Source organism: Platalea leucorodia (genome assembly GCF_965183815.1).
Source record: "Platalea leucorodia genome assembly, chromosome: 5".
In the NCBI taxonomy this organism is placed as follows: domain Eukaryota; kingdom Metazoa; phylum Chordata; class Aves; order Pelecaniformes; family Threskiornithidae; genus Platalea; species Platalea leucorodia.
Window position 1 is genome coordinate 939,745 of NC_138827.1, and position 27,272 is coordinate 967,016.

General features: G+C 61.0%; 1 protein-coding gene across 1 annotated transcript; it reads right to left on the bottom strand.

Annotated features, from left to right (window-relative positions):
* Window positions 1-2,496: 2,496 nt before the first annotated feature.
* NTN3 (netrin 3) lies at window positions 2,497-26,490 on the bottom strand (the record flags this gene model as incomplete). Its single annotated transcript, XM_082314484.1, has 6 exons — window positions 2,497-2,825; window positions 3,100-3,174; window positions 10,734-10,787; window positions 11,679-11,828; window positions 18,538-18,726; window positions 25,524-26,490. 6 exons carry the CDS (start codon window positions 26,488-26,490, stop codon window positions 2,497-2,499), a joined length of 1,764 nt encoding a protein of 587 aa, XP_082170610.1.
* Window positions 26,491-27,272: the final 782 nt, after the last annotated feature.

Consider the following 27,272-nt stretch of genomic DNA (forward strand, 5'->3'; position numbering starts at 1 on the left):
CAGCAGTCCTGGCTGGCAGAGCTGAAACAAGAGGGACAAGCCGGCTGGGAGGATAAACCGAGAACTTCAACCACCAACACCGAAGTCCTCAAAGAGTTTTAAGTGCCTTCAAGGGAGGAGAAATCAGGTGCCAAAGGAAACCCTGGAGCCTCCTGCCCCAGCAGGCTGTGCAGAGCGCTTTTTGGGGAGCACAGATACATTATGCCTCTCCTGAAGGCTGTACCTGCTTGGAGAAAGCACATGCCTTCTGCAGCCCTGCCCGGATGAGCATCCATGCCCACGGAGCAGTGGTGCTGCCCTGCTTTTTCGTGGGCTGTGGCCACGGAGAGCAGGGGCCAGCAAGTCCCCACACCCCACGGGGTGATGGTGAGCAGCCCCTGGGGCTGTGGGGATGACCCTGGTGGGAATCCCGGCCGAGCCCAACCAAAGGGTGTTTCACCACTGACTCCCGTGTGAGGACTGTTGGGTGCATGGGGTCAGAGTGAGCCTGGGGCAAGGGCAGCAGCTCTGCTTCCAGGGCTCCTGGGTGTAAGCAGCCATGGGAGGAAGAGGAGGGCTGGATGGCCCACGTACTTCAAGGGCCATCTCGTGGCAGAGGCCGATAGCCTATGACAACCAGAACAAGAAGAACCAGGGATGGGAGAGTCCCCTCAGCTCAGATGGAGGAGGGAAGGGAGGGTCTATGTCAGGAGTGTGGTATAGGACCAGCTCATCCAAGCCCAAGTGGTCCCACATACCCTTTGCCCCTCAGCTTCTGGCCTCCCCCCAGCTCTGCCCATGCCCTGTGTAGGCACCCCAGCAGCCATGGGACCTGAAAGATGGCACTGCAGGCCCCCCGCATCTCTGAAAAGCCACTTCCAGCATCTCCAGCAGCGTCACCAATGCACTGAGCTCCCTGACTAGGGCACCTGCATGTCCACACAGACATCCCCCAATGCCTAGATCCTCACTCCCCAAACTCCCTGTCCTGAACCCCAACAGTGCTCCACCAGTCTCTTCAGCTGCAGGCTCCAGCACCACCCGGGGATGCTGGAGCCCAGACGCACCAGACCATCCGTGGGATGGGGAGTCCATGCAAGCTGCTGTGTGCTTAAAAGGGCAAAGCATCGTCCTAAAGCACTGGAAGACTGCGATGTAGGCTACAATACCTCGCTGAGCCATTCAATAAGCAAGGCAAGGTTTGTAGGGAAAGGAATATCTATTGTCATATCACCTATTATTTCTACTCATGTTTATTATGCCAAGACCGCTACAACCTCAACATGGGAAGATACTGATGTCTGTTTGAACTGGAGACTAACACACGGTGAAGAAGAAATAGAAGACCAGAGGTGGGTCAACGAAAGCTCTTCTCTCTCCTGCCACCTCTGCCTTGTGCACCTCCCCAGCCAACCTTGGCCACAGCAATGCTTCCCAGGAGAGCACACGGTCAGGCCAGCTCTGAAGGATGCACACCAAGGCAGACGGTCACTTGGTGTCAGCTCAGCAGAAACGGGTCGAATTATGTCAGTCGGTACCAGCTGAGAATATAGGGACATAGACCTGGATGGAGGGACGATGATACACGATAGCTCCGGCCAGCCTGTCCACTCCACCCCAGGTCCTGCTGGCAGGGCAGGCTATATAGCCTTGGTAGACATGGGAGGGGAAAATGGGTGTCTCCAGGTCTTTCCCGTTGGGTTGCCTGGACTATACACCAGGATAGGTAATGGCCAGGGGGTGGCAAAGGCGGTCCCTTTCTCCCTGGTGGACACAGCTCTGCCGCCAACCTGCTGCCAGGGCCTGACTCCTCCCCACGGCACTGCAGCATCGCATGGGTCCTGTCCCAGGCGGCAGCACTCGTCCCTGTAAACCTGAGGTCAGCAGACAATCAGGCCTTGCAGAAGTTCATTTCTTCTTCCTGGTGGAGCTCCTGGGGCTGGTCCCTCTGCAGCATTGGGTGGTTTCCACTCAGCCTGCCCGTACGCACATCGGGAGGAAGGACAGAAGACTCTGACCTCCTGCTCCTACTGGGCAAGGAGAAGGGCAGAGAGCGGTCTAACAGCAGCGCGTTTTTCAGAGAGCGAGGAAGAGGCAGGCCCTGGATGCTGGAGAAGGGCGAGCTGTCAATGCAGACATCAACACTGGGCAGAAGAAGGCTTTGTTAAAGGGAAAAGCCTAGAAAATGAGTGCTACGAACAGCACACCCAGAGCAAGACACCAATCCCCTTGAACCTCCTTCAGGCGACAGGCACCCGCGGGATCCCGCTCTGCTTTGCTCCTCATTAAAGGTTTGTCGTTACTGCGTTATTTTTAATACACACATAGAGAAAAAGACCCACACGCACACCCATGCGTGCACACGCACACACACAGGGAAACCATTGCCAAAATATACACTATAGACAGAAGAGTCCGTTCACACTATATATATGTACAGAGTCTCTGGGCGCAGTCTGGCAGCACACAGCCGGGCTGGGGCTGAGCGCGGGGTGGGACGGGATGGGTGGAAGCCCCTCAGGGCTTCACGCACTTCCCCTTCTTCTCCCGCCGCTGCAGTTTCCGAAGGCGACGTGTCCAGGCGTCCCGCCACTGGATGACCAGACTGTTCTTGTCGGCCATCAGTCCCGGCCGGTCGGTGGAGTTTTCGCTGATCCCCATGACCAAGTACTTCTTGCTGATCTGGATCTTGGGACACTTGCAGGACAGGTCTTTCAGGTGGATCCACAAGAAGTTGTCGCCACGTTTGACCCGCTCGTCGCGGCACTTGTAGACAGAGAGGATGTTGATGGTGAACTTGGCCCAGTTGGCCACCGTCTCCATTTCCAGGATATTCACCTGGACCACTGAGGGAAAAGAGGGGGAGGCACGGTGACGGAGGATGCTTTGCCTTGCTCCCCAAAGGAAGCTTTGGTGACGGGAACTGCCCGTCCCCAGCAGCCCCACTTGCCTCATCCATCCCACCTTTGGGAGGGCTGATTCGGAGACCCCTCTCCGCGCTGGGTGCTCCCCATCCCCTGGGACATCTGCATCTCTCCCATCCACGGCCAGCCTGTGGCTGGCCCTCGGCTGCCTCTGCGGCCAAGCCCAGCATGGCCCAGGGAGGGAGGAGGTCCTTACCGTAGTCCTTCTTGCAGTACTTCTTCATGTTAATCTTGTAGTTGCCCTTGGCTGGCTTGCAGTAGGAGTCACAGTCTGCAGAGAAGAACAGAGGGTTGAGCACCAAGGGGCCGCAGAAGGAGACAGATGGGAGAAATGCAGGTGAGGTGGTGGTGGCCACCAGGGAGAGCAGGCAAGAGCCGTGGCCAAAGAGAGTCACCCAGAACAGCTGTGGCCCCGCAAACCTGGGTGACACAGGGAAGAAAGGACTCAGCACCAACGCCACCATCGGCCCCGCAGGGAGGAGACCCGAAGGACCCCAGACCAAAGGGGTTGTGATCCCCAGGGGAGACTCAGGCCCCAGGGGCCATGGTGGTGGGAATCATCCCCGTGGGGCAGCCCCTCCGGAGACCTGTGCCTCACCGGTGTCCCAAGAGCAGGGGAGGGGACTCAGGCCGGGGGAGGAGGTGGGCGAGGGAAGCGGCTCTGCTCCGCCAGGTCGCTCCTGCTGCCCCAGCATCCCCTGCTCAGGCTGCGCCAGCGCGGTCAGGGAGGCCACCAGGCTGCCCTCCACCCCGCGCAGCATCCCTCCCTGCCGTCCCCCAGCTCCAGGCAAGGCTCATGTCCGCAAGGAGGCTTTTTTCTGTGCATTTCTAAAGACCCCAGATTTGCATCTCAAACAGAGAAAGGGCAGGGATTGCCTCTTTCCTTCTCCCCAAAGGCTTTGATCCCAACAATTGCCCGAAGCAGCCCTGTTTTCCTTTCTTTCTCCCTGCCATCTTCCTTTGAACATCTCAATTTGTCTCTTTCCAAATGGCATGTTTTTTCTAAGCCCATCTTTCTTCTTTTCTCTCCCTCTCCCAGGTTCTCTCTCTGGCTTGGCCCCGCATCCCAGGACAGAGCCAGCAGGCCCTGAAGTCGTCTTTGTTTGCGGGTTGCCACAGCGATCACTGGGGATGGAGCGAGGGTCTGGAGGGAGACGGGGAATAACAGCGCCCTGTGCCAAGGCAGGGAGGAGAAAAGAGGAAAGAAAGAAGCCCAGGAGCACAAACTCACCCTGGGCTCTGCTGCTCTCCTTTCTGCCCAGCTCCTTTTTATCTGGGACTTTGTGCCGCCTGTTCCAAATTTGTCATCGATAGAAGCGGCGCAGCACGAAGCTAGTACTTGGCAGAGGGGGGTGAGCCCTGATTCTCAGCTCAGCCCCCCTGTGCTGCCGCGCTGCCCCTCTGCCTGGGCTGGCAGAGCCGCCCCGGCCCCGCTGCGTGCCCCGGGACAGCGGTGGTGGCTGCGGAGGGGGTGCAGGGCCCCCCCAAGCGGGGGGCTGCTGAGGGCATTGAAGCGCTCGGCTGTGCGCTGAAGGTGCCCCCATCTGCTGCATCCCTGGGATGTGCTACAGCCCCATCCTGGACCCTGCTGCACCCTCTGGGACACGCTACAGCCCCATCCCGGACCCTGCTGCATCCTCTGGGACACACTACAGCCCCATCCTGGACCCTGCTGCATCCTCTGGGACACGCTACAGCCCCATCCCGGACCCTGCTGCACCCTCTGGGACACGCTACAGCCCCATCCTGGACCCTGCTGCATCCTCTGGGACACGCTACAGCCCCATCCCGGACCCTGCTGCATCCTCTGGGACACACTACAGCCCCATCCCAGACACTGCTGCACCCTCTGGGACACGCTACAGCCCCATCCTGGACCCTGCTGCATCCCCTGGGACATGCTACAGCCCCATCCCAGATCATATGGGTTTGCGGTGCCCCCACCGTTGGAGCCAGAGTTGGGAGCCATGCCACCGCGGCAGTTTGCCAGCACCATGCCGTGCAGGGCTGGGCAGCGAGAGGAGGCAACCGAGGGACACAGAAACCATCTTGCAGCTGGCATCGGTCACGGCTCCGCCACGGGCCTGCTGGTGGACGCTGGATGCCGTAGTGGAGGAGGGTGGCACGAACCGGGGTGCCGGGCAGGAGGACGGCCAGGGCGGCTGCCACGTGGTGCCAAGGCCACACCGGTGCTGAGCCCACAGGCGGCGGGGTGATGGGTGGTGGGACCGGGCTGTGGGGCAGCCTCGGCCAACCTGCCACCCGCCTTGCTCAGCGATGGGGAAGAAAGAAATGGAAGAAAAGCAGAAAGAAAACCGGTAACTGCCCTGGGCTCCTGCTCGTGGTTAACATCATAAAACTGATTCAAAAGAACCAGAAAATAGTGTTGGGAATTAACAATTTGGGATTAGTTTGGGGATTTTTTTAACCTCGGCTTTGTGCTGAGGAACATTCCTCAAATATAAAATCAATTCCTGTTCCATTTATGTAAGAAACTTGGAAAGAAAAAAAAAAAAAAAGACTAAGTGACTCGAAGCATTTCCCTTCCTTGCCTTTGAGCACATGGCCTCCATCGTCGCACGCGGGGCGGGCGTGGGGGCCGGGGCGGCCGCCCAGCTCAGTCTCCAGCCGGGGGGAGGCTGGGTCCTGCCCGCACCGCCACAAACCGCCTCTCCCTGCACCCCGTCCTGTCCCCGCAGGGTCCCCCCGCAGCAGGGCTCTGCTCGGGGTCTCAGCCCCGTGCCGCTCACCGGGACATGGCTATGGACCGCGGCTCCATCCTCCCATGCCCGCTGGGATGCTGCGCGGTGGTGCCGGGGGACGGGTGGCAGCTCTTCCCGCAGGCAGGCCCCAGGGAGCCCGGCAGCAGCTCTGTCTGCCCTGCCAGCCCGCCTGAGGCAGCACGATCTCTGTCCACCCCATAAAACCACCGGGAGAAGCTGGATGGCCATCAGAGAAGCTGCTTCATGAGTGCCTCTCCCCTGGCAGCTCGCGGAGGATCCCCCACTTTCTTAGCTCCTTTTTAAACCTCCCCAGTGTGGCATTACATGTGCTGCAGGGCAGCGGAAAGAAGATCAAGTTTAGCCTCTGCCCGCAGCCACCCTCCTGCCCACCCCTCCTGCTGTGTCCGTGCAGCCTGATGGGGCAGCCGAGCCCCGTGGAGGGGCTGAGGGATGGCAGAGACCTGCCGTGGCCCGAGGCTGTGAAAGTGCACCCACAAACCCCGGGATGCTGCTGCATCCCCTGGGATATGCTACAGCCCCATCCCGGACACCGCTGCATCCCTGGGATACACCATATCCCTGTCCCAGACACTGCTGCATCTTTGGGAAACACCATAGCCCCATCCGAGCTGTCGCTGCAGCCCTGAGATGTGCTACAGCCCCATCCCGGACACTGCAGCATCCCTGAGATACACCATATCCCTGTCCTGGACACTGCTGAATCCCTGGGATACACCATATCCCTGTCCCGGACACTGCTGAATCCCTGGGATACACCATATCCCTGTCCCGGACACTACTGAATCCCCTGGGATACACCATATCCCTGTCCCGGACACTGCTGAATCCCTGGGATACACCATATCCCTGTCCCGGACACTACTGAATCCCCTGGGATACACTATAGCCCCATCCGAGCCATCGCTGCAGCCCTGAGATGAGCTACAGCCCTATCCCAGACACTGCAGCATCCCTGAGATACACCATATCCCTGTCCCGGACACTGCAGCATCCCTGGAACACACCATATCCCTGTCCCGGACACTGCTGCATCCCTGGCATACACTACAGACCCATCCCGCTCTGTCCTTTCCTGCTCCGTGAAGGGGATTCCAAAAGGGAGCTCCCGCCCTGTGCCACAGCTGGGTCCCGTTTGTGTCCCGGGGGAGCTCTCAGCCCCCGCGCCCCACGGCACCCTCCACGGACACCAGGGGCAACGACTGCCGCAGGCGTGTGCCCCCCAAACTGCTGCCTGCTGATGCCGGGCTGGCACCGGCCCACGGCGCAGGCAGCAGCACCCCACGCGTGGGCAACGTCTTGGCCGCTGGCGGCGGGGAGCCGGCGCGCGGGGGGACGGACAGAGCGTGGCAAGCACCGGGCGATGCTGCGCCGACGTGGGAGGAGGCGGACGGCGACCGGTGAGCCCAGCGCGGGCATCCCCCGTCTCTGTGGGGAGAGCATGTGAGAGGCGGCAAGTTTGCACATCTGGTTTACTTCTCCTCGCCTTGAAAAAAAGAAGGAATATTTTGTTTTAAGAGAGATGTAACTTAATTAGGTGTTATGGCTGCAAATCTTTTACTGCTGACTTTGAATTCCTTTAAAGCCCTGTTTTGCGCTCCATGAGTTTTCTTAATTCTGCTAACGGGGAACAAGGATTTTTTTTTTTTTCCACTAAGTGGAAAATATTTTAAGATAATAATAATAAGAATTATGAGAAGCGGACCCAGGATGTTTCACTGCCCAGCCAGGCGGCCGCTTGGGCAGAGATCAAAGCCGGACCTCAAAGGCTCTGGAGGTATGGAAAGGCAGGAGAAAGCTGGGAAGAGCAACGCAGAGGATGGCAACGTCAGCGAAAAGTCCGGACGCACCCGGGGACAGGACCCCAGCAGGGAGGAGGACGGGGAGAGGGGGAAGCCCAGCACCTGAGCGCGGCGGCCCGAACAATGTCCCCCTGTTCCTGCAGCCTGGCACCTGCTGCCGGAGGCAGGGAGGGAGGCGGGGAAGTGGGGGGAGAAGGGGCTCAGAGGCTGCCTGGGGGGGACTGTGGGGCTGAGGGCCCCTTGGGGAGCGCCCTGCTCGCGGGGAGCCTGGGGGCTCCTGCGGCAGAGGGACGCAGGCAGGGGGGCATCAGGGTGCAGGCAGCGGGGCATCAGGGTGCAGGCAGCGGGGCAGGGTGCAGGCAGCGGGGCATCAGGGTGCAGGCAGCGGGGCATCAGGGATGCAGGCAGCGGGGCAGGGTGCAGGCAGCGGGGCATCAGGATGCAGGCAGTGGGGCATCAGGGATGCAGGCAGTGGGGCAGGGTGCAGGCAGCAGGGCAGGGTGCAGGCAGCAGGGCAGGGTGCACCGCTGCGGCCAGCCCTGCCCGCAGCACAAGCAGGCTGGAGGCAGGGCACCCCAGGCAGAGGTGGGCAAGGCAGGATCACCTACCCCATCTCCGATCCTCCCCCAGCAAAGCGGGCAGCAGGACCCCAGCTGGGTCCCCTGCTCCCCCGGCGCAGACTCTGGGCAGAGGAGAGCCACTTTGCAGTAAAGATATTCGAGCTAGAAGCCAGAAATCTTAAAACAACAAACCCACAGATAAAACTAGAGGCAGTTTAAGGCAGACCTGCTCTGCTAAAACAAAGTAAACACCCGGGTCTCCAGCAAGTGCCATTTATTTTTATGCAGCTGAAAATATCAGACATCACTCTAAGACTGTTCCTATTTATAAAGCACTGGAGGGGAGTCACCTTGATTAACTCTGCTCCATGTGTCACGCTGTTTGCAATAAAACCATCCAAATCCCCCTTTCCCCTCCCCTTTTTTTCCTTTTCACAAAGCCTGGTGCTCCCAGCTCCCTCCTTGCAGCAGGCAGGACAGGCAGGGCAAGCAGGGCAGGCAGGAGAGGTGCTGGTGGTCTGCCCCGGCCCGCGCAGCCTCCCCCGCAGCGTTACCGTCGCAGACAGCTCCGCTTTTACGGCTGTCCCATCGTGCAAGACGCACACTCCACCGAGGACCTGCCCTCCTCCGCTGCCACAGCGTGGAGCGAAACCTCTGCCAGATCCACGCAGGGCTGCTCGACTCGCATCCCGCTAACACCTCCCGTTTCTCGGAGCCCCTGCGGAGCAGGGCCGGGAGGGCTGAAACCCGCCCGTGGGCGCTGGGCAGGCGCCAGGCTGTGCGGCGCTCCCAGCCTCTGCACCAACGCGTGTGACCTGCGTGCGTATGGGGGCCAGCACCGCTCCGCGAGGAGCTGAGCTACCAGCCTCCTTCCACGTCTCGCCCCTCCATCCCCATCCGCACGCTTTACTCCTTCCATAGCTCCATACCTTTGACACCCCTTGCTCCAGTCCCCCTCCTACGGCCACCGAGTGCATGCAGGGGCCATGCTGGATGTTCCCAAAAGGCTGAGGAGCACATCACAGGCGTGCACTAGCCGGGGAAGGGGCTGCTGGCATTTTCCACCCCCAAGACAAGGTGGCTGTGGGAAGGAGAGCTGGGGAGAAGGATGTACACCGGGTCTCCAAGGAGTGTTCAGGCTCCCCTGGGATGGATGTGCTCTGAACAGGGCACGGGGAAGCTCCTCATTAAATACGGGCATGGGGAGCTGGAGGTGCCCCTGCTCTCCTCCCAGGACCGCGTGCCATGGGATGGAGCCATGGGATGGAGCGGAGGATGGTGCAGGATGTCGATTCCCCCATGCTGGCAAGGTCTTGGGGACTGCAGGGTGAAGGGTGGAAAAGGGCTGCTGCTTTCCCCAGCTTTTCCCCCTCGACATGGCTTGGGATCCCTACAGAGGGACAGACAGTGGGATGGCTAGGAACAGCCATGCTCGGGTGCCGACAGGAGTGCGGAAGGAGAGCGGGGAGACAAAAGCCCTGCTACGGCCCCCTCGACTGCACAGCCCTGCGTGCCTCTGCAGCGCTGGCCCGGCATCAGCACAGCCCATCCGCTCCCGCCGCTGGGGACCACCCGTAGGGCACAGAGGTGCCAGGAAGACAGATGAGGCGGCAGAGCCTGGCTGATGGAAGAGGGGCGGACGGGGAGGAGATGCAAAGCGGCTGCTTTACCTGTCTGGCATGGCATCTGCCGGGCCACATTCTGCAGCGCCGGGGAGGGCTGAGCGTGGCGGCGGTGCCACAGGGTCCAGAGGCCGGCGCACCACTGTGGTGCTGTCGGCATGTGCTGTGTCAGGGCGAGAGCTGAGGGCACCTTGGTGGGGCCCTGGCAGCCGTGGCCGGGCTGGAAGAGGGATCCTAACCTACCGGTGCAGGCAGCATCCACGCACCCACCAGTGCCCGGCCCCAGCCGAGCCTCTGCAAGAGCACGAGCAAACCTGCAGCACGCGTGGAGATGTGAGCCTTGCTGCTCCAGCCTGGGGAAGCCAGGGCGGCTCTTGAGGAGCTCTAACGACAGCGGCAGAAATGCCTCCCTTGCCCGTGCAAAGCCTGCAGCCTGCTGAAGTAGCTGCCCCGCTCTCCTGCCGGGCGGCAGCAGCAGTGCCATCGATCCTCCCATGGTCCCATCTCCCCATGGTCCCATCAGCCCGCAGAACCGGGACAAGCAGCTCAGACCCAGACACTTCACTCCTCCGGACCTGGATGGGGCGAGCCCCGTGTCACCCATGTCCCAGGGGAGCCCCGGCAGCCCACGGCCCCGCACAGGGCTCCCGAGCCTGCCGGCAGCCGGCAGCCTGCCGGACCCCCACCGCCCTGGCACTGCTCAGAGAGCCAAGGCCCTGAGGAGGTACAAGGCACCGAGGAGAAACCTCTTTCACTGGCACCGATAAAAGGCGATTAAAATAAGCCAGCCCCCAGCACCCACTGAGCCATAGGTGCCACAGGCCACAACCCCTACCAGAACCTGCCGAGGGGCGGCGAGGCCCTGGCAGGCTGCATCCCTGCTTTCCTCCTCGGAGGCAACGGAGAAACCCTTTCCCCAAGAAAGCTCCATAAAGCTTTGTCGGTCCCTTTCCAGAAATACATAGGATTTCAAATCTCAGTAATTTTTTTCGCCAAAATTGTCTGCCAAAACACTCCCTGGTGTGCCGGGGAGAGGGGAGGTGGGATGGGACGTCTCTGGGCAGGGCTGCGGCCGTGGGCTCGGCCCGGGATGCGGAGCACTTACCTGCAGGCGCCTCCGTGCTGGTGACCAGGGAGGTGGGGTTGATGGCAGGGATCTCTGGAAGAGAAAGGGAGAGATGTCTTAAGGAAAGGGGTCCCCAGCTCTGGGGGTGACACCTGGACAAAAGTCCTCCACAAGCCGGGTGCAGAGGGGATTTTGTGGGTCAACTCCGGCAGCTCGCTAAGAAAGATGGATGGGATGAGCCTGACCTGAATATCACAGGCCATTAAATAGACCCGGAGATGCCCAAACTGAGCTCAGTAAATTGGGACAGGCTGAGACGCTGCAACCCCCAAGAGCTGTAAGTCACTGCTGCAGAGGACACACGCTCCAGGGATGGACAGACAAACGGATGCTCGGCTGATCTGAGCGTGCTCCACGCTGCACAGCACAGGGATAAGCGTGGGCAAAGACAACACTTTCTCGGGACTCCTGGCAACAAAACCTGGAGGAAATTCTGTCCTAACCCCAAACCTGGGGAACACCAGAGGGAGAGGAGCCAGCCCCGCCAGCTCACCCCCACTGCCACCGCTCCAGCAGCGCCAGCGGATGCAGCAGGGTGGGAAGTTGTTCCTCTGCTGCTTGGGTCAAATTCAACAATAAACACGGTTTTACGCTGCCCACAGGATCTGGCCTTGCCCCAGACCTGACCGTGCCCAGGGCTCAGCTGGGTGAGGGAGGCACCTTGCTGCAGCTGAAGACACGTCCCAGCAGAGCTGTTTCAGGCGGCTGGAAGCACTAACCCACGGGGTCTTTCAGAGCCTCCCGGGCTGGGGGAGCAAAGCATGGGTGCCCCCAGAAGGTGACCCAACCATCCTGCCTTGACCACCTCCTGGAGCACAACCACGTGGACGGGCAGCCCCTCGGCCCAGCCTCCCACCCCCCGCGAGCCAGCCCAAGGTGCCGGCGGGGGTCCCCGAGCGCGGGGCAGGGCGCGGCGGCACTCACTGATGCAGGGGGCCACGGGCGAGCGGCTCTGCTGGTAGCCCTTGGCACAGCGGTTGCAGGTGAGGCCGGTCACGCCGTCCTTGCACGGGCACTGCCCCGTCGTCTGGTTGCAGGTCTTGCCGGCTGCACCGACGGGGTGGCAGTCACAGGCTGAGTGGGAGAGAGAGAAAAGGTTACATGAGAGGTGCTGCACAATGCGAATCCCAAACTGGACCCAACATGCCACCCCCGGCGAGGTGAGGAGGAGGAACCAGTGCACCAGTGGAAGGCAGCCACTGGGCCCGGCACAGCCAAGACCTATGGGTCCGGACCATGGCCCCAGGTGTGCTGCGAGCAGCACGGGCAGGAGGGCGAGCAGTCGAAGGGCTTGGCCGGGGTACAGCCTCTGCTGAAGGGGATGCTCAGGATCAGCCCCCGGAGACCCCACAGCTCGCACAGGCACCTGCAGCTGCCAGCTGGCATTTAGGGTCTGGACACCAGTAGAACAGTTTCTTCCTGCCCGCTTTGCAGGCAGCTGCTCTGGGCACAGCCCGGCACGCGTGCAGGCAGGAGGAGGGATTTCCACAGGCAGCCCCGTGCCTGCTGCCAGCCTTGTCCTGTGCAAGCAAAGGGAGCGGGGCTCACACGGGGCCATGCAAAGCCTTGTTCATGGCCAGGGTGGGACCGAGGGCACTGCAGGCACAGAAAGCGGACAGACACATGCCCAGGTCTGCTCTTCCCCCACCTCAACCCCCGGGCGATGCTCCTGTCGCAGCAGTAAAAGGCAAAAATGCCTCCACTTGCTCCCCCATCTCTGAGCTTTCCAGTCCACGGGGCTGAACCAGAACTGAGCTTTTACACAAACTTCGTCCTTGTTTTGGTTTTAGGAAGGTCTGAAGTGGATCTTCTTGATGCTTCCCAAGCTCATAAGCCTCAGTGCCCATCCTGCCTCCTGGAGACCCCAGCCAAAGTATGTCCCCATGGCTTTCCACCACAGCCTCCCCAGGGGAAAAGCCACACCTGAGGCGGGTGAAAGTTGGGTCTCCATCCTCAGAGCAGACACAACGTGACTCTCCATCACACACCACGGGATGACGGACCCACCAGGGGCTGCCTGTGAGGAGGGGTGTGGGAAGGAGATGCTCACTCAGGAGAGGACCTTCCCATCTGCCTGCCCTGGGCTGGACTGGCTACGAGCTGGAGGAGGTTATCTCGGCCTCCATCAGTGTAAGAGTTGAACGTGATTCCAAAGCAAAACAAAAACATCCCCCCCTGCCTGCCCCTGCAGCCCCCCGATGTTATCGTTTCCCTAATTTTCACCAGATGGGACTGGTGGGAGCACCACGGCACTGCTCCTCGGGCCCCCTCCCGCACGGCCAGAAACCAGAGCGAGCAGCCTCTAATGGGGACCAGATGCTTCATCCTTATCAGATCTTGGCTGGGACTGGAAGCGGACGTCTTTCTGACAAGGATATTTTGGGGGCTCAGCTGTGATAACAAATGGCAGCGAGCGAGGGAGTCTTGGCATGACGTAGGGCTGTCGGAAACACGGGGTCTTTCTTCAGCCACAACAGGCTTGTCTCCTGCCAGGGCGGCCGGCTCTCCCCGGTGAGCCAGGCTTTCCCGGCTCTCCTGCAAACACCCGCCGTCAGGGCATCGGGGACCCCCAAAGGTCCTGAGATCATGGGATGGTCCAGCCCTGGACTGCGAGGAGCAAAGCTGGCAGCGATGGTCCCGTGGTTGGCCGGCCTCGGATGGCCCATGGGAACAGCACCGTTGCTTCGCCTGGAGGAGAACACCGGGCTTACTGCCCTCTCTTGAACCACCGCACTCCGGACATCTCAGCTGCTTCAGGTGCATCTTGATGGTCTCCCCACGCCTAGGCCACGGGGCTCTTCTGCGCGGGCTCGGCTGGATCCTGCGGCACTTGGAGGAAGCAGGTGCCTTTGACGAGCTGGCAGGTACGCCTCTTGGAAACCATCCATTGCTTTGTCTCTTTTCCGCTAGCAAAGGCTTGGGTTTCTGTTAGCGGGGCTGGGCATGAAGCATCACCCGTCCTCATCACCACCCGTGCTGGAAAGAGCAGCCCGGGGCCACCAGCGTCGCCCCGGTGCTGCCCCGAACGAGGGGCTCTCACCCCACCACTGGTGCTCGCAGTGCTCCCAGCGCCCATCGCCAGCCGCCGCAGACCGAGCCACCCCAGAGCGGCTGGGCACAAGCCCTGCCAAACGCCCGCTCGTCTGAGAGACGCGACCGTGCAGGGAGAGCCCAGAGGTCCCTGCAGCCACCACTCCTGCTCTGCACGCGCAGTGACAGACGGCCCATGCCCCAAAAAATTTATGGCCAAAGGCACGCTTCCAGCAAAGATTTATACAAGCGCTTAGCTTCACACGTTGTGGATAATCTCTTGGGCCCCAGCGGTGTATTCCTGGTGTAAAGTCTATGGATGGACATAAATCTCAGCAGAATCAGGATCCAATTCATCTAAGCAGATCCCTCTTCATGCAGTGCAAGAGGGCTTTCAGTGACTCTTGATGTTTTACCTGGATCAGCAATTAAGGCAATTTTGCTCATCTTACATCTGCAACAGAGAGGTGTCTTTGGGAGACGAGCTTGGTCTCTGCCAGACCACCCTCTGGCCACGGTGGGATTTCCTGCAGTCCCCCGAAAACCCATTGCTCCTTCCCACTGCGATGGGGAGAGCGTCCCAGGCAGCACTCTCTGCTTGCCCCGACCAGTCCCACATCCCAGCACGGCCGCATCCCACCACTCCAGCTGGAGCATCTCCATCCCTCCTCGTCCTGACCTGACCCACGGAGAGGGGCTGGCCGGGGGACCCCGTCCCGGCACCGCGGGCACAGCACAGCTCCATGCCCGCTGCCCACACACCGAGCCCTGCTGCTCGCGGCCCTGCCGGTTGCCAGGATCTGGCCCACAGTGCTTGAATGGTGGATTAAGTCACTAGCTTGGAGCTTAACTCATCGAGCTGTGCTTGCCAGAAAGCATGTCTTGCACCTAATATTGAGGGTATTTTTGCGTCTTAAGGCTTAGCTGCTACTGCTTCACCAGTTTTCATTGGAGAAAGCTCACGGTTTACAGCTTTGTTTAAATTACAGGGATTAATGCACAGCCATTCTTTATTTGACTTTTCAATTACCACCATTGAATTAATCCTGTAGGTTGTTCTGCCTTTTCCATCCTCCCAGCTTTTCCGTCTCGCAGCATCCAGCGGTGACGCCGGCTGCTGGCGGGCCGGCAGCTGGAGGGAAGCACTCGCCTCCTTGCTCGCCAGCCGGTGGCCGAGGGCTCTGCTCAGTTGCTGGCTGGAGATTTGGGCTTGTGCAATCTGCAGTCGATGGCTTTGTGCCTGTTTCAAAGATGTTGCATCCCAGCAGAGACAAACCACGGCTGGATAGTTACTTGGTAATGTGCTTTGGGGTTTGTTTAAATAAAATGTAATAGTTCCTGGCCTGTGGGCTAGTATTTTGCCTCCTGAATATGAACCGAGTTTATTCCTAGTGCCTGCAAAATCTGCCTTTACTGGGATGCTCAGCTTCTGCCCTGGACCAGCGCTGCGGTGGGTGCAAAGACCTTCGTTCCAAGCTGCAGATGTCAGTTCGCAGCAGCTTTCTCCACGCCTGCTTTTAAGATCTGCTGTCACAAGCCTTGCTTTTCCTTTTCTTTTCTTTGTACAGGACACATCTTTGGAAAAACCAAGCCCAAACTGTCCTGTCACGTCTCCACATATTCATATATCTTTCCGGCAGCACCAGCTCCCATTCATGGCACCGGGCAGGCAGGCTCCCAGGTGCTGGTCCTGCTCCAAGGAGCTCCCAATCCCAACGGATCCACCACTGGATAAGTACAAGAAAGGGGTGGAAATGCTCTCTCCTTTGCTGAAGGAGGGGCAGCCAAGGAAGCAGAAGCATCACGGATTTTATTATTAACTCGGTTCCCTGAGGCAGAGCCAGGAACTGGCTCCCAAGGCCCAGGGTACCGCCTTTGCTGCCAGATCCTCCTCAACATATGCACCGTAGCGGGGGACGGCCCTCGTGCACATGTTCATCTGGCTGGGCTGAACCTTCGCAGCGTTTCCAAACCATGGGCGAACCCTGCCAGCCCTCCGGAAGCGGCACCCCCGGACCGGGCTGGCAGAGACCTGCCCGCGGCTTGGCACGGGGATGGGCAGGGGAGGGAGGTTTGTCTGCGAGGGGGGACCTGCCAGAGCACCCCCCTCCTCCGCAGCCCAGGCATCGCTGCTGGCCTTTCTCCTGCGCAGCGGCGTCAGCCCTCACCCCGTCCCACCAGCTCCGAGCACCCCGGGATGCTCTTGCCCACCCCGTCCCCTCCAGAGGAGCCACCTTGAACCCGAGATGCTTTCCACCACTTTAATGCTCCACAACTACTGCTCTCTGAGGGTGGTGGAGCAGGACTTGCCCTGACAGACCGCAGGCTGCTGCCTGCATTAGGCAGGCGCAGGCAGATGGAGGCAGCCAGGGCCCCTCTGCTTCCTCCATCCTCAGCCCTGGCAACGGAGGGACCTGAGCCGCAGCCCGGGAAGGAAACGCTGCGCCCACAGCGTCCCCCATCCCACAAACCCGTGCCCAGCTCCAGCCCACACGTCAGGCTGGGCTGTATTCAGTTACCCTCCTCCCTGCTTCCAGCACCTAGCCAAATCCTGCTTGCTTTATTTACTGTTATGTTTTTGGTAAGTGCTCTCTCCCCCAGCTGGAGCAGAAACTGAGACCTCAATGCCCAGCACAGAGACAGCACTGGGGACCCCGGGTGCCACAGGGAGGCGAACGCCTGCAAGGCTTCCACTTTGCTTGGGATTTTATCAGATAATTTCGGTAGCAAAAGTAGAAGGAGCTGGTGAACCAAAGGGGAGCAGAAATCCCTCGGTCAGGGAAGGGTGGGGAGGTTGGGTGCTGCCCAAAGCATGCGGGGTGAGGTGGAGGCAGCAGAGCCACCCCAGCACCCCACAAGCCCCGGTGCCAGTCGGGGTGAGCCGGGGCTGCCCGTGAGCCCCAGCACTTGAGGAAAATCCTCACTGGAAAGGGAATTTTGCTGCAGCTGCCCCAGTCTGGTGGGGCTGCAGCAGGAGCCGGGGGCTGCTGCCATCTCTCCCTGGCCTCGGTCAGAGCCAGGACCCCTCCCAGGGATGGGACACGACCCAGGATGCTGTGCTATAGACCTTCGGGATGCATGCTTTGTCCTCTCTCCTCCTCTTCCTCTCCCCCAGTGCCTCCCAGTGTCACCCCAAGGATGCCGGCACCTGGCACGGCTTTGGGACCTGGCTGCCACCTGGCACGAGCCCCGTCAACGGGACACCCTTGCTGCTGGGGGGGCTGCCATGCCCGTAGCCATAGCTGTGACACGGCTCGGCCAAGGCCATGGGGCAGGGAAGCAACGTGTGGTCCCCCGGGGACATGGGCTGCCGAGGTGGGACCTGTCAAGTCAGCTGCTCGGGTTATTAAAAATGATTAGCTTGCCATTCGCTAACGAGCTGGCTGCGGGCAGTGCTCCCCCTGCCAGCACCCGCTCAGCTGCGCTCCCGCTGCTGCCGCAGCATCGGTCAAATGTGGGAAGCTTCTCCCTTTGCTCCATCCTCTCGACCGCTCCCACGGGCAACGGCGGGATTTTACCTATTACATCCCAGACCCAAACGAGCCATACCTACGAATGACACTAAGGCACCTGAGAGGGGAACACCGAAAGCCAAATCCTTCAATTCAGGTCTGTGGCCATAACATTATTGGCCCGAAACCAGCTTCAGCAGTTCCTGTAGGCCCTACGTAAACGCGCTAGCATCGTGTCCTCGCAGCAGCGAAGGTGCCCGGTGCCCACGCGGCTGCGCAATGCACCGGAGAGGGACGCTGCGCTCCCTTCCAGGAGGCGCTTTCAAGCTAAGCTGGAAAAAAAGGGGTCAGGGATGACCTGCCGGCTTCAGAGCAGCCGTGGCCAACCTCCCGCCCGCTCCGGCGTTTCAGCCTGGATCCCGCCAGTCCCTGGGGACGGGCAAGGTGTTTTCTTATCTCAACTTCTTTGGTGAAACTATTGTTTTGAGGCTTCACAGAGGAAAAAGGCTCCGCAGAGGGGGCTGCGCAGGGAAAGATAAAAGAAACCAGATGGGCTTGGCCAGGAGCTCAAGGAGGGAGAGGAGAGGTGCAGGTCCCATGATGTTTGGCATGGGCTGGGGACCTTGCGAGGTCAAGCTGCAGCTTGATGTCTTGGAGCCAGCGTGGCTCCTGGCCAGGTCGGGGACAAGCCACCCTGCCCGCAGGCACCGGGAGCCATGGTGCTCAGTATCCCCCCAAAACCAGGTCCCAAGGCCACCCCATAGCTGAAACGCACGTTGTGGGGTCCTGCACCGCAGCCCAGCAGGGAGATGGAAACCCCCGTCAGCATCCCCAGCCCTCCAAGGCAGGGAAGCCACCACGGGTCATTTTGTGAAGCAGCCTGAACGCTTCCGAGTGTGTCTGTGGCCCAGACAACACCAGCAGCAGACGGGTTTCCAGCCAGGCGCCTTCTCCAGCACCCGCCCAGCACCCCTCCAAACACCGACTGTGGAGACCGTAACTGCGGCCACACCAGGACCCTCCCGGGACGGACGGGGCTCCTGGGAGCCTGCTCGCTCCCTGCCCGCCGTTCTCCCCGTCCCTCGAGGAGGTGCTGGGCTCAAAGCGATGTCCCTGCCTGGTGCCCTTGAGGTGGCAGAGGTGACCAGGGTGACGGAGGCTGGAGGTGACCTGCAGCTGCCAGAGGGAGCCGTCGGGCTCCGAGCAGAGCAGAGGGATGTCCCAAGGATGGGAGGGAAGAGCAAAGAGACCAAGAGAGATCATATCACTGGTGCTTCCCGCACGGAGACCCCCCGGCTTACCTTTGCAGGCCTTGCGGTCCGTGATGGACTTGCTGAGGTCCCGGTAGAAGCCCTCCTTGCAGTAGTGGCAGTGCCGCCCCGCGGTGTTGTGCCGGCAGTTGAGGCAGACGCCGCCACTCTTCCTCCCCGAGAGCTTGTACAGCTCCATGTTGAAGCGGCAGCGCCGGGCGTGCAGGTTGCAGTTGCAGGCTGCAAGGGAAGGGGAGAGGTGAGGGCTGGAGGTGAAAGCCGGGAGCCCCCCTGGGTGGGCTGGAGCTGCCCCGCTGCCCTCCGCGGCTGCTGGGGGAGCGGGGCGGGCAGGGCAGGGCACGGATCGGCACAGCCGGCCCCAGCGTGCCGTCCAGATGTGCAGCATCCGCCGCCCCACGGGGCCGGGGCCGGGAGGTCAGGGCGGAGGAGAAAGGGCATGTGTAAGGACGGGGCACCGCTCGGCTGAAGGCAGAGGAGTGTGGGATGGAGGGGGGCAGCCGGGGGGTCCGGCAGTGCCAGCCGGGCACCTGCAGCCCCGCCATCCCCCCTGCCCCTTCCCCAGCGGCCGGCTCCGGTCAGAGAGCCCAGCCGGCCATTCGGCAGGACCACCCGCCTCGTGCCGGGGGTGCGATGGCATCGCCCCTGCTGCCTCGCAGGGTGCCATCCTCAGCATCAGCAATGCAGCCCCCAAATTCCTTATATTTAAGGCTCTACCCTGTGTGCATGTGCACACACACAAAGAAGCCCACATAGCAACCCATGCATGCACATGCACACGTGTGTGCACACACAAATGTGCCCAAGCCCACACACAAGCTCATGTGCACACAAGCACGTACGTGTGAACACGCATACACACAAATGTGCACCTAAATATCCACATACCATTACACGTGCACGCATATGTGCGCACACGCATGTGCACGTGCACAGATGTGCACAGAAATACTCACATACCATTACACGTGCACAGACGTGTGCACAAACATGCACGCCAACATGCATGCTCACACGTGCAAGCATGCATATTCATACACATGCACGAATATGCGTGCACAGATGCTTGCACATGCGCACACACACGTGCACGCTCCTGCAAACACACACGCACGCTATTTTTTCATTAGCCGCAGGAACCGCGCAGCCCCCCCGCCCGATTCCACGTGTGCGAGATAAAAAGGCAAAGCAATGCCCGTTCCTGCTTAACAGTCTCGCAAAAAGATAATGGGAACAAGATTTCCGTCGGCAAAACGCGGCGCCCTCCTCCCCCAGCCCCGGCCCCCTCCCCGCGCCGGTAAATTGAGGTTGGGTGAGAGTTTTTCCAGGCATACTGTGAAATTCATTAACGTGTCAGCCCAGATTTAACTGCTTAGGCCTGGCTTGGCGGTCGTGTGAAGTTGCCTCCCCCCCGGCCGGCAGCGCCGGTGGGAGCTTCGGCCCGCGCAGATCAAACGCTCCCTCTCCCGCCTCATCGCTCCGGCCTCGGAGATGCTGGGGAAAGCAAGCCGGAGCAAACCCCAGCCCTAAAAAAGCGCCTTTTCGGAGGCTTAAATGAGTTGAGCGAAAGGTTGGTGCCGGCCTCGGTGCTGCCAGCACCACGTGCTCAAACCTCAGCTCCCCCCGGAGCTCCCGCGCCTTATGAGATTAGTGTAAAAATCACATGGCAGGCATCACAATAACACCCCGGCGTGGCGGTAGGTGCCTTCGGGGGCTTGTGCCTTTTGAGCTCAATTTTTTTCACTGGTGCCGGTGAAAAATAGAGACTTTTGAGGCAAATTCTGACACAGGGGTAGGTGCTGGGATGCGGCGCCTGAAGGGAGAGCAGCAAATACTGCCCGTGGTCCCAGGCAGCCTGGGATGCTGACGCTCGGCCAGGCTTTGCCGGGGCCAGGAGAGATGTGGTGAAGTACCCCGACATCCAGGTTGCTCCTGCACTCACCAGATAACGGGACAGGGACGAGCCGGGCGGTTTGTGCTGCTGAACCGAGGCAACTGCACGTAACTGCGGCAAAGGAGCAATTTTTTGAGGGTAGAGGAGCCTCGTTATTCCCTTGCATCACTGAAAGGCAGTTGGGTCACCCCGAAAGGCAGCTTCGCTGTCCCGCTGGGAATGCTCGGGGCCATCCCCACGAGCCCCGAGCTCTGGGGAAGGAGAGGAGAGGGGAGCCCAGAAGGGAGGCGATGGGCAGCGGCGGAGAAAGGTCAGGTAAATGATTCGCCACCGTCGGCGCGGGTCCCTCTCTGCCTCCAGTTTAATTGGTGAGAGAGTAACTGGCCGGAGCCTTTTCATGGCACCACCGGCCCGGCTGCGGGCTGGGGGCCCTCCCGGCTGGCACATCCCCGTCAGCTCCGGGGCCACCTTTCCCTGGGAACATGCTGCAGATCCTCCCAGGAACCAGCTTTTTGGGAGAAACCTCCTCTTGCTGCCCAGCATCGTCCCCTCTGCCTGCAGGCAGCGACGCTGCCCACTCTGGGTCGTTGCTGCCAGCCCAGGCTGGGTGTCGGCAAACGGCCACTGGCTTAGCAGGAGCCAAGCCAGGATTTTGGCGTGCTCCTGGCCAGCCGACATGGGGACCTGGCTGGGCTTGGCCGCGCTGGGACGGGTGGCTGTCCCTGCTCGGGGACGGGGTCACACCAGCACGCGTGACCGTCCCCTCGCCCCCCGGCGCAGCGATCCGGTGCTAATCGGGCAGACGGGTCCCCCCCTCTTACCCGGCTAAATACTTGCACTGTTCCTCAGCGTTGACTCGGTTGCAAGCTCTGTCTGTCTCCCGTTAATCACTAATTAAAGGCTTGAATGTTCCCTGCTGTTTGGGGTATTAATAAGAATTTAATTGCACAGTTTGGGGCTAATTACGTGGTAGCTCGCTTCCGCCCTTGTACAGTATGCCCAATTAAACAATCATATGATCAATTAAACAATCACAAGATCTAATAATTTACAATAATAGACTAATTAAATGTCGACACCTTGCAATGAAGCAACCTTCTGTCCCCCTTTTGATGGTGTTTGAACCCCTGCCCAGGCCCCGGCCGCCCCACAGCCTCGTCTCCTCCGGGCTGCTGCGGATGGAGGAGCCCGGGGCGATGGGACGAGGGGGTTTGGGGCAGGGACCCCGGCACAGGACGGGCAGCGCCGTGCACCGGGGCACACGTGTGGCAGGCGATGGAGCCCGCAGGGCAGGAGGGGGGCTCACCGCCCCTACGAGTTCCCTGGGAATAATTAGCGAAGGCAGCCGGCTCAGCGAAACCCTAGACCGGCCGCTGCTGCCAACCCGCAGCGGATTTGAGCTACGCCCCTGCTTTGGCTGGAGGAGAGCCCGGCTGGGACGGCGGGGCAGGATGGGGCTGCACCTCCGCCCCGGGGACGGGAACCGAGACCAGAAAAGCCCCTTCCCTCCCGTCTGCACTGCAACCCCATCATGGGGAGGGGGTTTGGAGAGAGGGGCTGGGGCTCGCGCCTCTTCCTCTACCTTCAGGAGAAGTGGAAGCGGAGAGCCCTCCCCGAGGGGCTGCGAGCCGAGAACAGGGCTGCGAGGGACAAGGCTGAGCCACTCCAGCCCCGTCCTGGGAGGAGCGGGACTCAGGATGGTCCAGTACATCTGCTGGGCAGAGGGCGAGGAGCACCCCGCTGGGGGGGACGCGGCAAGGGAAGGGGCTGCAGACGTGACTGCCAACAGGCCACCGGCAGCACAGATCCTGCTCCATGGGGTAAAACAGCCCAGGCCAGCTCGCTGGGGGACTTCTGAGATCGTTTTTGCATGGAAGCATTGAGACAGAAAAAGAAAGCAAACATGCACAGGAAGGGGCAGAGGACACAGGGGAAGCACACGGGATCCTCTAAATCCCATCACCGCTCCGGGGGTTGCTGTTTTCAGGCACCGGCATCCTGGATCAATCGCCGCAGCCCTCCAGCCCGAAGCGGAGGGAGCGGCAGCCAGCGAGGTCTTCCCAGGAGAGCGGAGCCCCTTCCCCGCCGAGCCCCCCGGATCAAAGCAAGCCCCGTGCATTATCCCGGTGCTCCAGGGAGCGCTCCCGCCGCGGCGGCCACAAAGGGAACAAGAGCTCCCGCATTACCAGCGAGTGCATCAATTACTTCCAGTGGCTGCCTTGTGCTAATCCGCTTCCCCTCCTTCCCCAGGCCGGGTGTTTCGGGGACAGCCTGCCGAGGGGGTGACCGGGCTGCCCCGAGCAGCTCCGCGTCGGCAGGCAGGGACAGGCAGCGGCAGTGGGAAGGAGGAGGTGCGAGCCTGCAAGGATGAAGCTGACGCATCACCTGGAGGGGCTCGGGATTTCGGCGATCCTGCTCCCATCGGCTGCTCTGCTGCAATTACCCTTCACTGAGCCTGGCCTGGACTAAAAGCTGGGGGGACACATCTTTCTCCTGCCCTTCTCTTTGCCCTGTTTCGGGCAGGGCACACCAAAGGGTACACAGAGCATCCCGACATTGGCAGGGCAAGCTCCTCGTGGGACATGCAGCCCTTTTGGGGTATCGGGAGAGGCCCCTGTGCCTGTGGACCGATGGCACCACTCTAACCAGCAGGCACGGGGCCACGCACCCTGTGGCACAGAGCTGGCACCGGGCCCTCTCGCGCAGCCAGCAGCACGGCGAATCCACTGTCACCATCCCAGCTGCAACATCCCCAAACCTGCCTGCTTGCCAAAGTCACGCTGACCCCCATAACACCGCAGCACGGTGATGTCCCCGTGAACCCGCGGCCACCCTATGGCAGCCGTGGTGGGGTCACGCCCCGCGCCGAGGCTCAGACCTCAGGCGTCGCCGGCCTGCTTCACCTCTGCATTCCCCTGCGCCAGCCACAGGCAGAAATTCTTGTGAAATAAGAAGAGTTTGTCCTCCCCTCCCGCTGGGTGGATGGATGTCCCAGCACCGTGCCATGGTGCAGGACGTCAGTTCGTCCCCGTGCCGGAGCAGGCAGAGACTCCCGTGCGCTGGAGGGGGACAAACCCCCATGCAGGGCGCTGGGGAGCACAGAGCCAAGAGGTGACACCCCAACACGACCGGAGGCTGTACCAGCCCCATGGCTCCATCCGGACCCACTTTCGGGGTGCGGCAGCCCCCCAACCCTGCCCCTCAGCTGGCTCTGGGCTGCCAAGCTCCTGCCTCCACCCACCCTCCTCCTCCTCACCCCTCCCCAGCCACGCGCGACCAGCCACCACCACGAGCCAGCATCACCGATGCCCGGCCGCAGGACCGAGTCCGAAACCCCGCGGCCCCCAGGCTGAGCAAAGGGAACTTCCCGGGCGGCCTCTCCTTTTAATTGGTGCTAATTGCTGCGTCTGTTCGTGCTGGCTGGGGAGATGTCATTGTTGAAAGGCACAGAGGGGAAGGCGCGGGGAGCTAATCCAGCTTTCAGCCGCTAAGCCCTTCGGAGGCGGGTGATGGAGAAGCTCTTTCAGGTCCCTTCAGAGAGGGCACAAAGCCCAAGAGGGGAAAGGGAGAAAGAAGGGGAGCGAATCAAGAGGAAAAACTACTTTCACACGCAGCTCGGGGAAGGGTCTTTGTGCGCGGGGCTTGTCGGGGGGAGCTTGAAGGGACCGCGCCCCCGCCTCCTCCGCTCTCCCCCGGTTATCTTCGCAGCCCCATCTGCCAACAGGGTGATGCAGATGGGGGCAGGGATGCTCAGGAGCACAGCCCTGCAGAAAGGGACCCTCACCCTGCCATGGACAAGATGGACAGACGGACAGGAGATCTGTGAATGCTCCCCCAAAATGAGCTTCCTCCGGTTTAACCCTTTTTGTGCCGGCAGAGCCACCCTCGCTGCCATCACGCCGCTCTACCGGAGGATTCGGCGGCGAGGAGGATGCGGCGTGGGGTGCCAGAAGGGAGGCAGCCATCGGGTCGGGGTCCTCCTTTGTTCCCAGGGGGCTTCCGTGGGTTCAGCCGCTGGCCAGAGCCCTCCCCTGCCCGACCTGCCGGCAGCTGCAGGCAGCAGGCTGTGGAGCTGAGGGTTATTTTTCCGAGCTTTGCTCCAAAACTCGTCTTTCTGAGACAAGTGGGAAAACGCAAGGGCTGACACATTCCCACAGGGTGTGAGGTGGTGTAAAGCATCGGCTCCGGCACTTGCTTTGAATCCACTGCCTTTTTAGCCATTCTTAGAAGAAATCTGCTGTAACATATATATATTTGAGCCGACAGCTGGGATCTCAACAAGACATCGATCACAAATACTAACAAGTCCCTCTGACCTCTGGCACATCCACCGAGCCTTTCAGGGGCTGATTAATGGCACGGCTTTCCCTTGTCTCCATCCTCCCGCCACCCCCTGGGAGGCGGGCTCCGGTCCAGGAGGAGCAAGAGGCTGTTCCTCCCTCTCCCAGACCTTCACAGGGCTTTGGCATCCCCCAGCCGCATCCCAAATCAGGACAAAAGGCAAAAGCCTCCACCAAAATCCCACAAAGATTCACGAGCGGGACAGCCAAGCAATGCCAGTTTGATGTTTTCAAAATGTTTCATTTTTATGACAATATTTTTAACTCATGGAAACCTTTGCGAGGACAGACAAGCTAAAACCGCCACGCAAAGTACCATGCCAGAGTGAACGCGAATGATAAAATGCTGAATCGGGGCATCTCAAGTATTTCCTTAACCTCTGCCAGGTTTCGCTCCCGCTCCCCGCACACCTCGCAGGGCACTGCCGCGACTCCCTCCTGGCCCAGGGCAGCTGGTTCGCTGCCCGAGGGAAGCACCCCCAGCCGGGCATCCTGCATCCCACACTGAGGTTTGCTGATCAGCTGGAAGACACCGGTGATTTTTCGGAGGGTTTTGGTGCTTTGGCTCACGGCCAAACCACTGCACCCCCGGAGGGGCACCCGCAGCAGAGACAGGGCAGATGCTTGAGCCTTTCCCAACCCTCCAGCGAAGGGGACGCTCCCCAGCATCTCCGGACAAGCACGCTCCATCGCTTCGGCTCAGCACCCATCACTTCCTCCCCCAATGGCCCGTTTTGGGGTTTCAGCCCCGGGGGAAAAAAAAAAAAAAATTAAATATCACTTACCCAGACACTCGTTGGCCTCGCGGGCGCTGGCCCGCTGCCAGGGCCGGTCGTAGTGGAAGGGCTTGCAGCGGTCGCACTCGGGACCCTCCGTGTTGTGCTTGCAGTCGCACACCAGCTTCTGCTCCTTGTCCTTCACGCAGCGCGCCGCATGCCCGTTGCACTTGCAGCGCCCGCCGACCTGCAGCTCCCCCACCGCGTAGTAATAGGGGGTCGAGCCGGTGCCCCCCTCCTCCTCGCCGGCATCCCGACCGCCCAGGTCACGGAAGAGATGCGGGCGGCTGAAGACCACGCGGATGTCGGTGGCCGTCACCCAGTCCTGGAGCACGGGGCTGCTGTCGAAGTCCTGGGCGGAGGGTCGCCCGTCAAGGGTGCTGAAGGCGATGAGCCCGCCGGTGAGGGGGTAGAGGTCGGTGAGGCCATCGGTGCAGAGGGCCTCCTGCTCGTTCTGCTTGGTGACGGTGGCTTTGCTGGGCTTGCCGTAGATCTTACGGCACTGGGAGGAGTAGTACTGGTACGGCACCCAGGTCTTGCCGTAGTCCATGGACTTGAGGATGGCGGTGGACTCGGGCCGGGGCGAGCAGAACTGGAGGCTGACGTAGACCACCTCAAACTTCTTGCCGAGGGAGAGGGTGAGGGTGACGTTCTGGGGCGAGTGGTAGAGGGTCTCCGAGCGCCAACAGGTCATGTTGGAGGCGGTGTTGAGGTCGGTCAGGTAGGCGGGCGGGTGGGCTCGGCGGGGGTCCGAGGCGTTGCAGTGCCGCGTCGGGGGCTTCCCGCACGTGCTGGAGGCTTGAACCTCCTTCCCAAAGGCGGCGTTGACGAATTCAGGGATGCAGCGGCGAGGAGCGCCGTTCTCGTCGTAGCAAGGGTCCGGGGGGGTCTGCTGGGCCACGAAGGGGTTCACCGTCTGGGAGAGGCCCAGCATGGCGGTGGTGAGGAGCAGGCGCAGGAGCTGCAGGACCTCCATCCTCCCGGGGCGAGGGACGCGGCTCCTCCCTGGGGCGAGAGCAAAGAGAGGGAATGGCGCTGGCAGCTCCGCCGGGAGCAGCACGGCCGCGGCACTGCCTATGCGGGGAGGCTGGTAAGGGACGGCGAACACCCCTGTGTCTGGCCCTTGACCTGAGCCCGCCTTCCCACCCCACATCTACTGCTGCAGCATCCTGGGAGCAGGACAGGGAGGCGACTGCTTTGCGCTGCCTTATCCACACCAATCCCTCACTGCTCATCAGCAGGAGCGAAATACCGTGGGAAACGGCAAAAGGAGCTGAGCTTTGCAAGGAGGAGGTTGAAATCAGGGTCCAGCCCTTCCCTGGCCTCTTACAAACTGTCCCAGGGGCAACAGGAACGTTCACGCCTGCCAGCGGCCCCAGCTGTCACGCACGGTTCGGAGACCCCCGTCACTGCACGGCTGCCAAGGACTGGTGGCGGGGAAGAGCTGGGGACACCTTTCAGCTGCAACAGTAGCTGCAAACCCTAAGTTATCCAACCGCAGCCCGAAACAGCTCCTGCCAGTGCGGGAGAAAGGAGCAGCAGTGAAAACACCTTGCCGGGGACATTTTGCAACAGGCAGGAGCTCACCAGGATGAAGCCCCGGGGCTCCTGGGCCCAGCACCACTTTCCCTGCCGTGCCACAGCCCCCGCAGCATCCCGCTGGCCATGGGCACAGTGGCTCTGCTGAGCCAGGGGCTGGATCCCCTCCAAATCCCACTGCCACACTACCCGAGTATTCCCACTGGCAAAAGGAGGTTA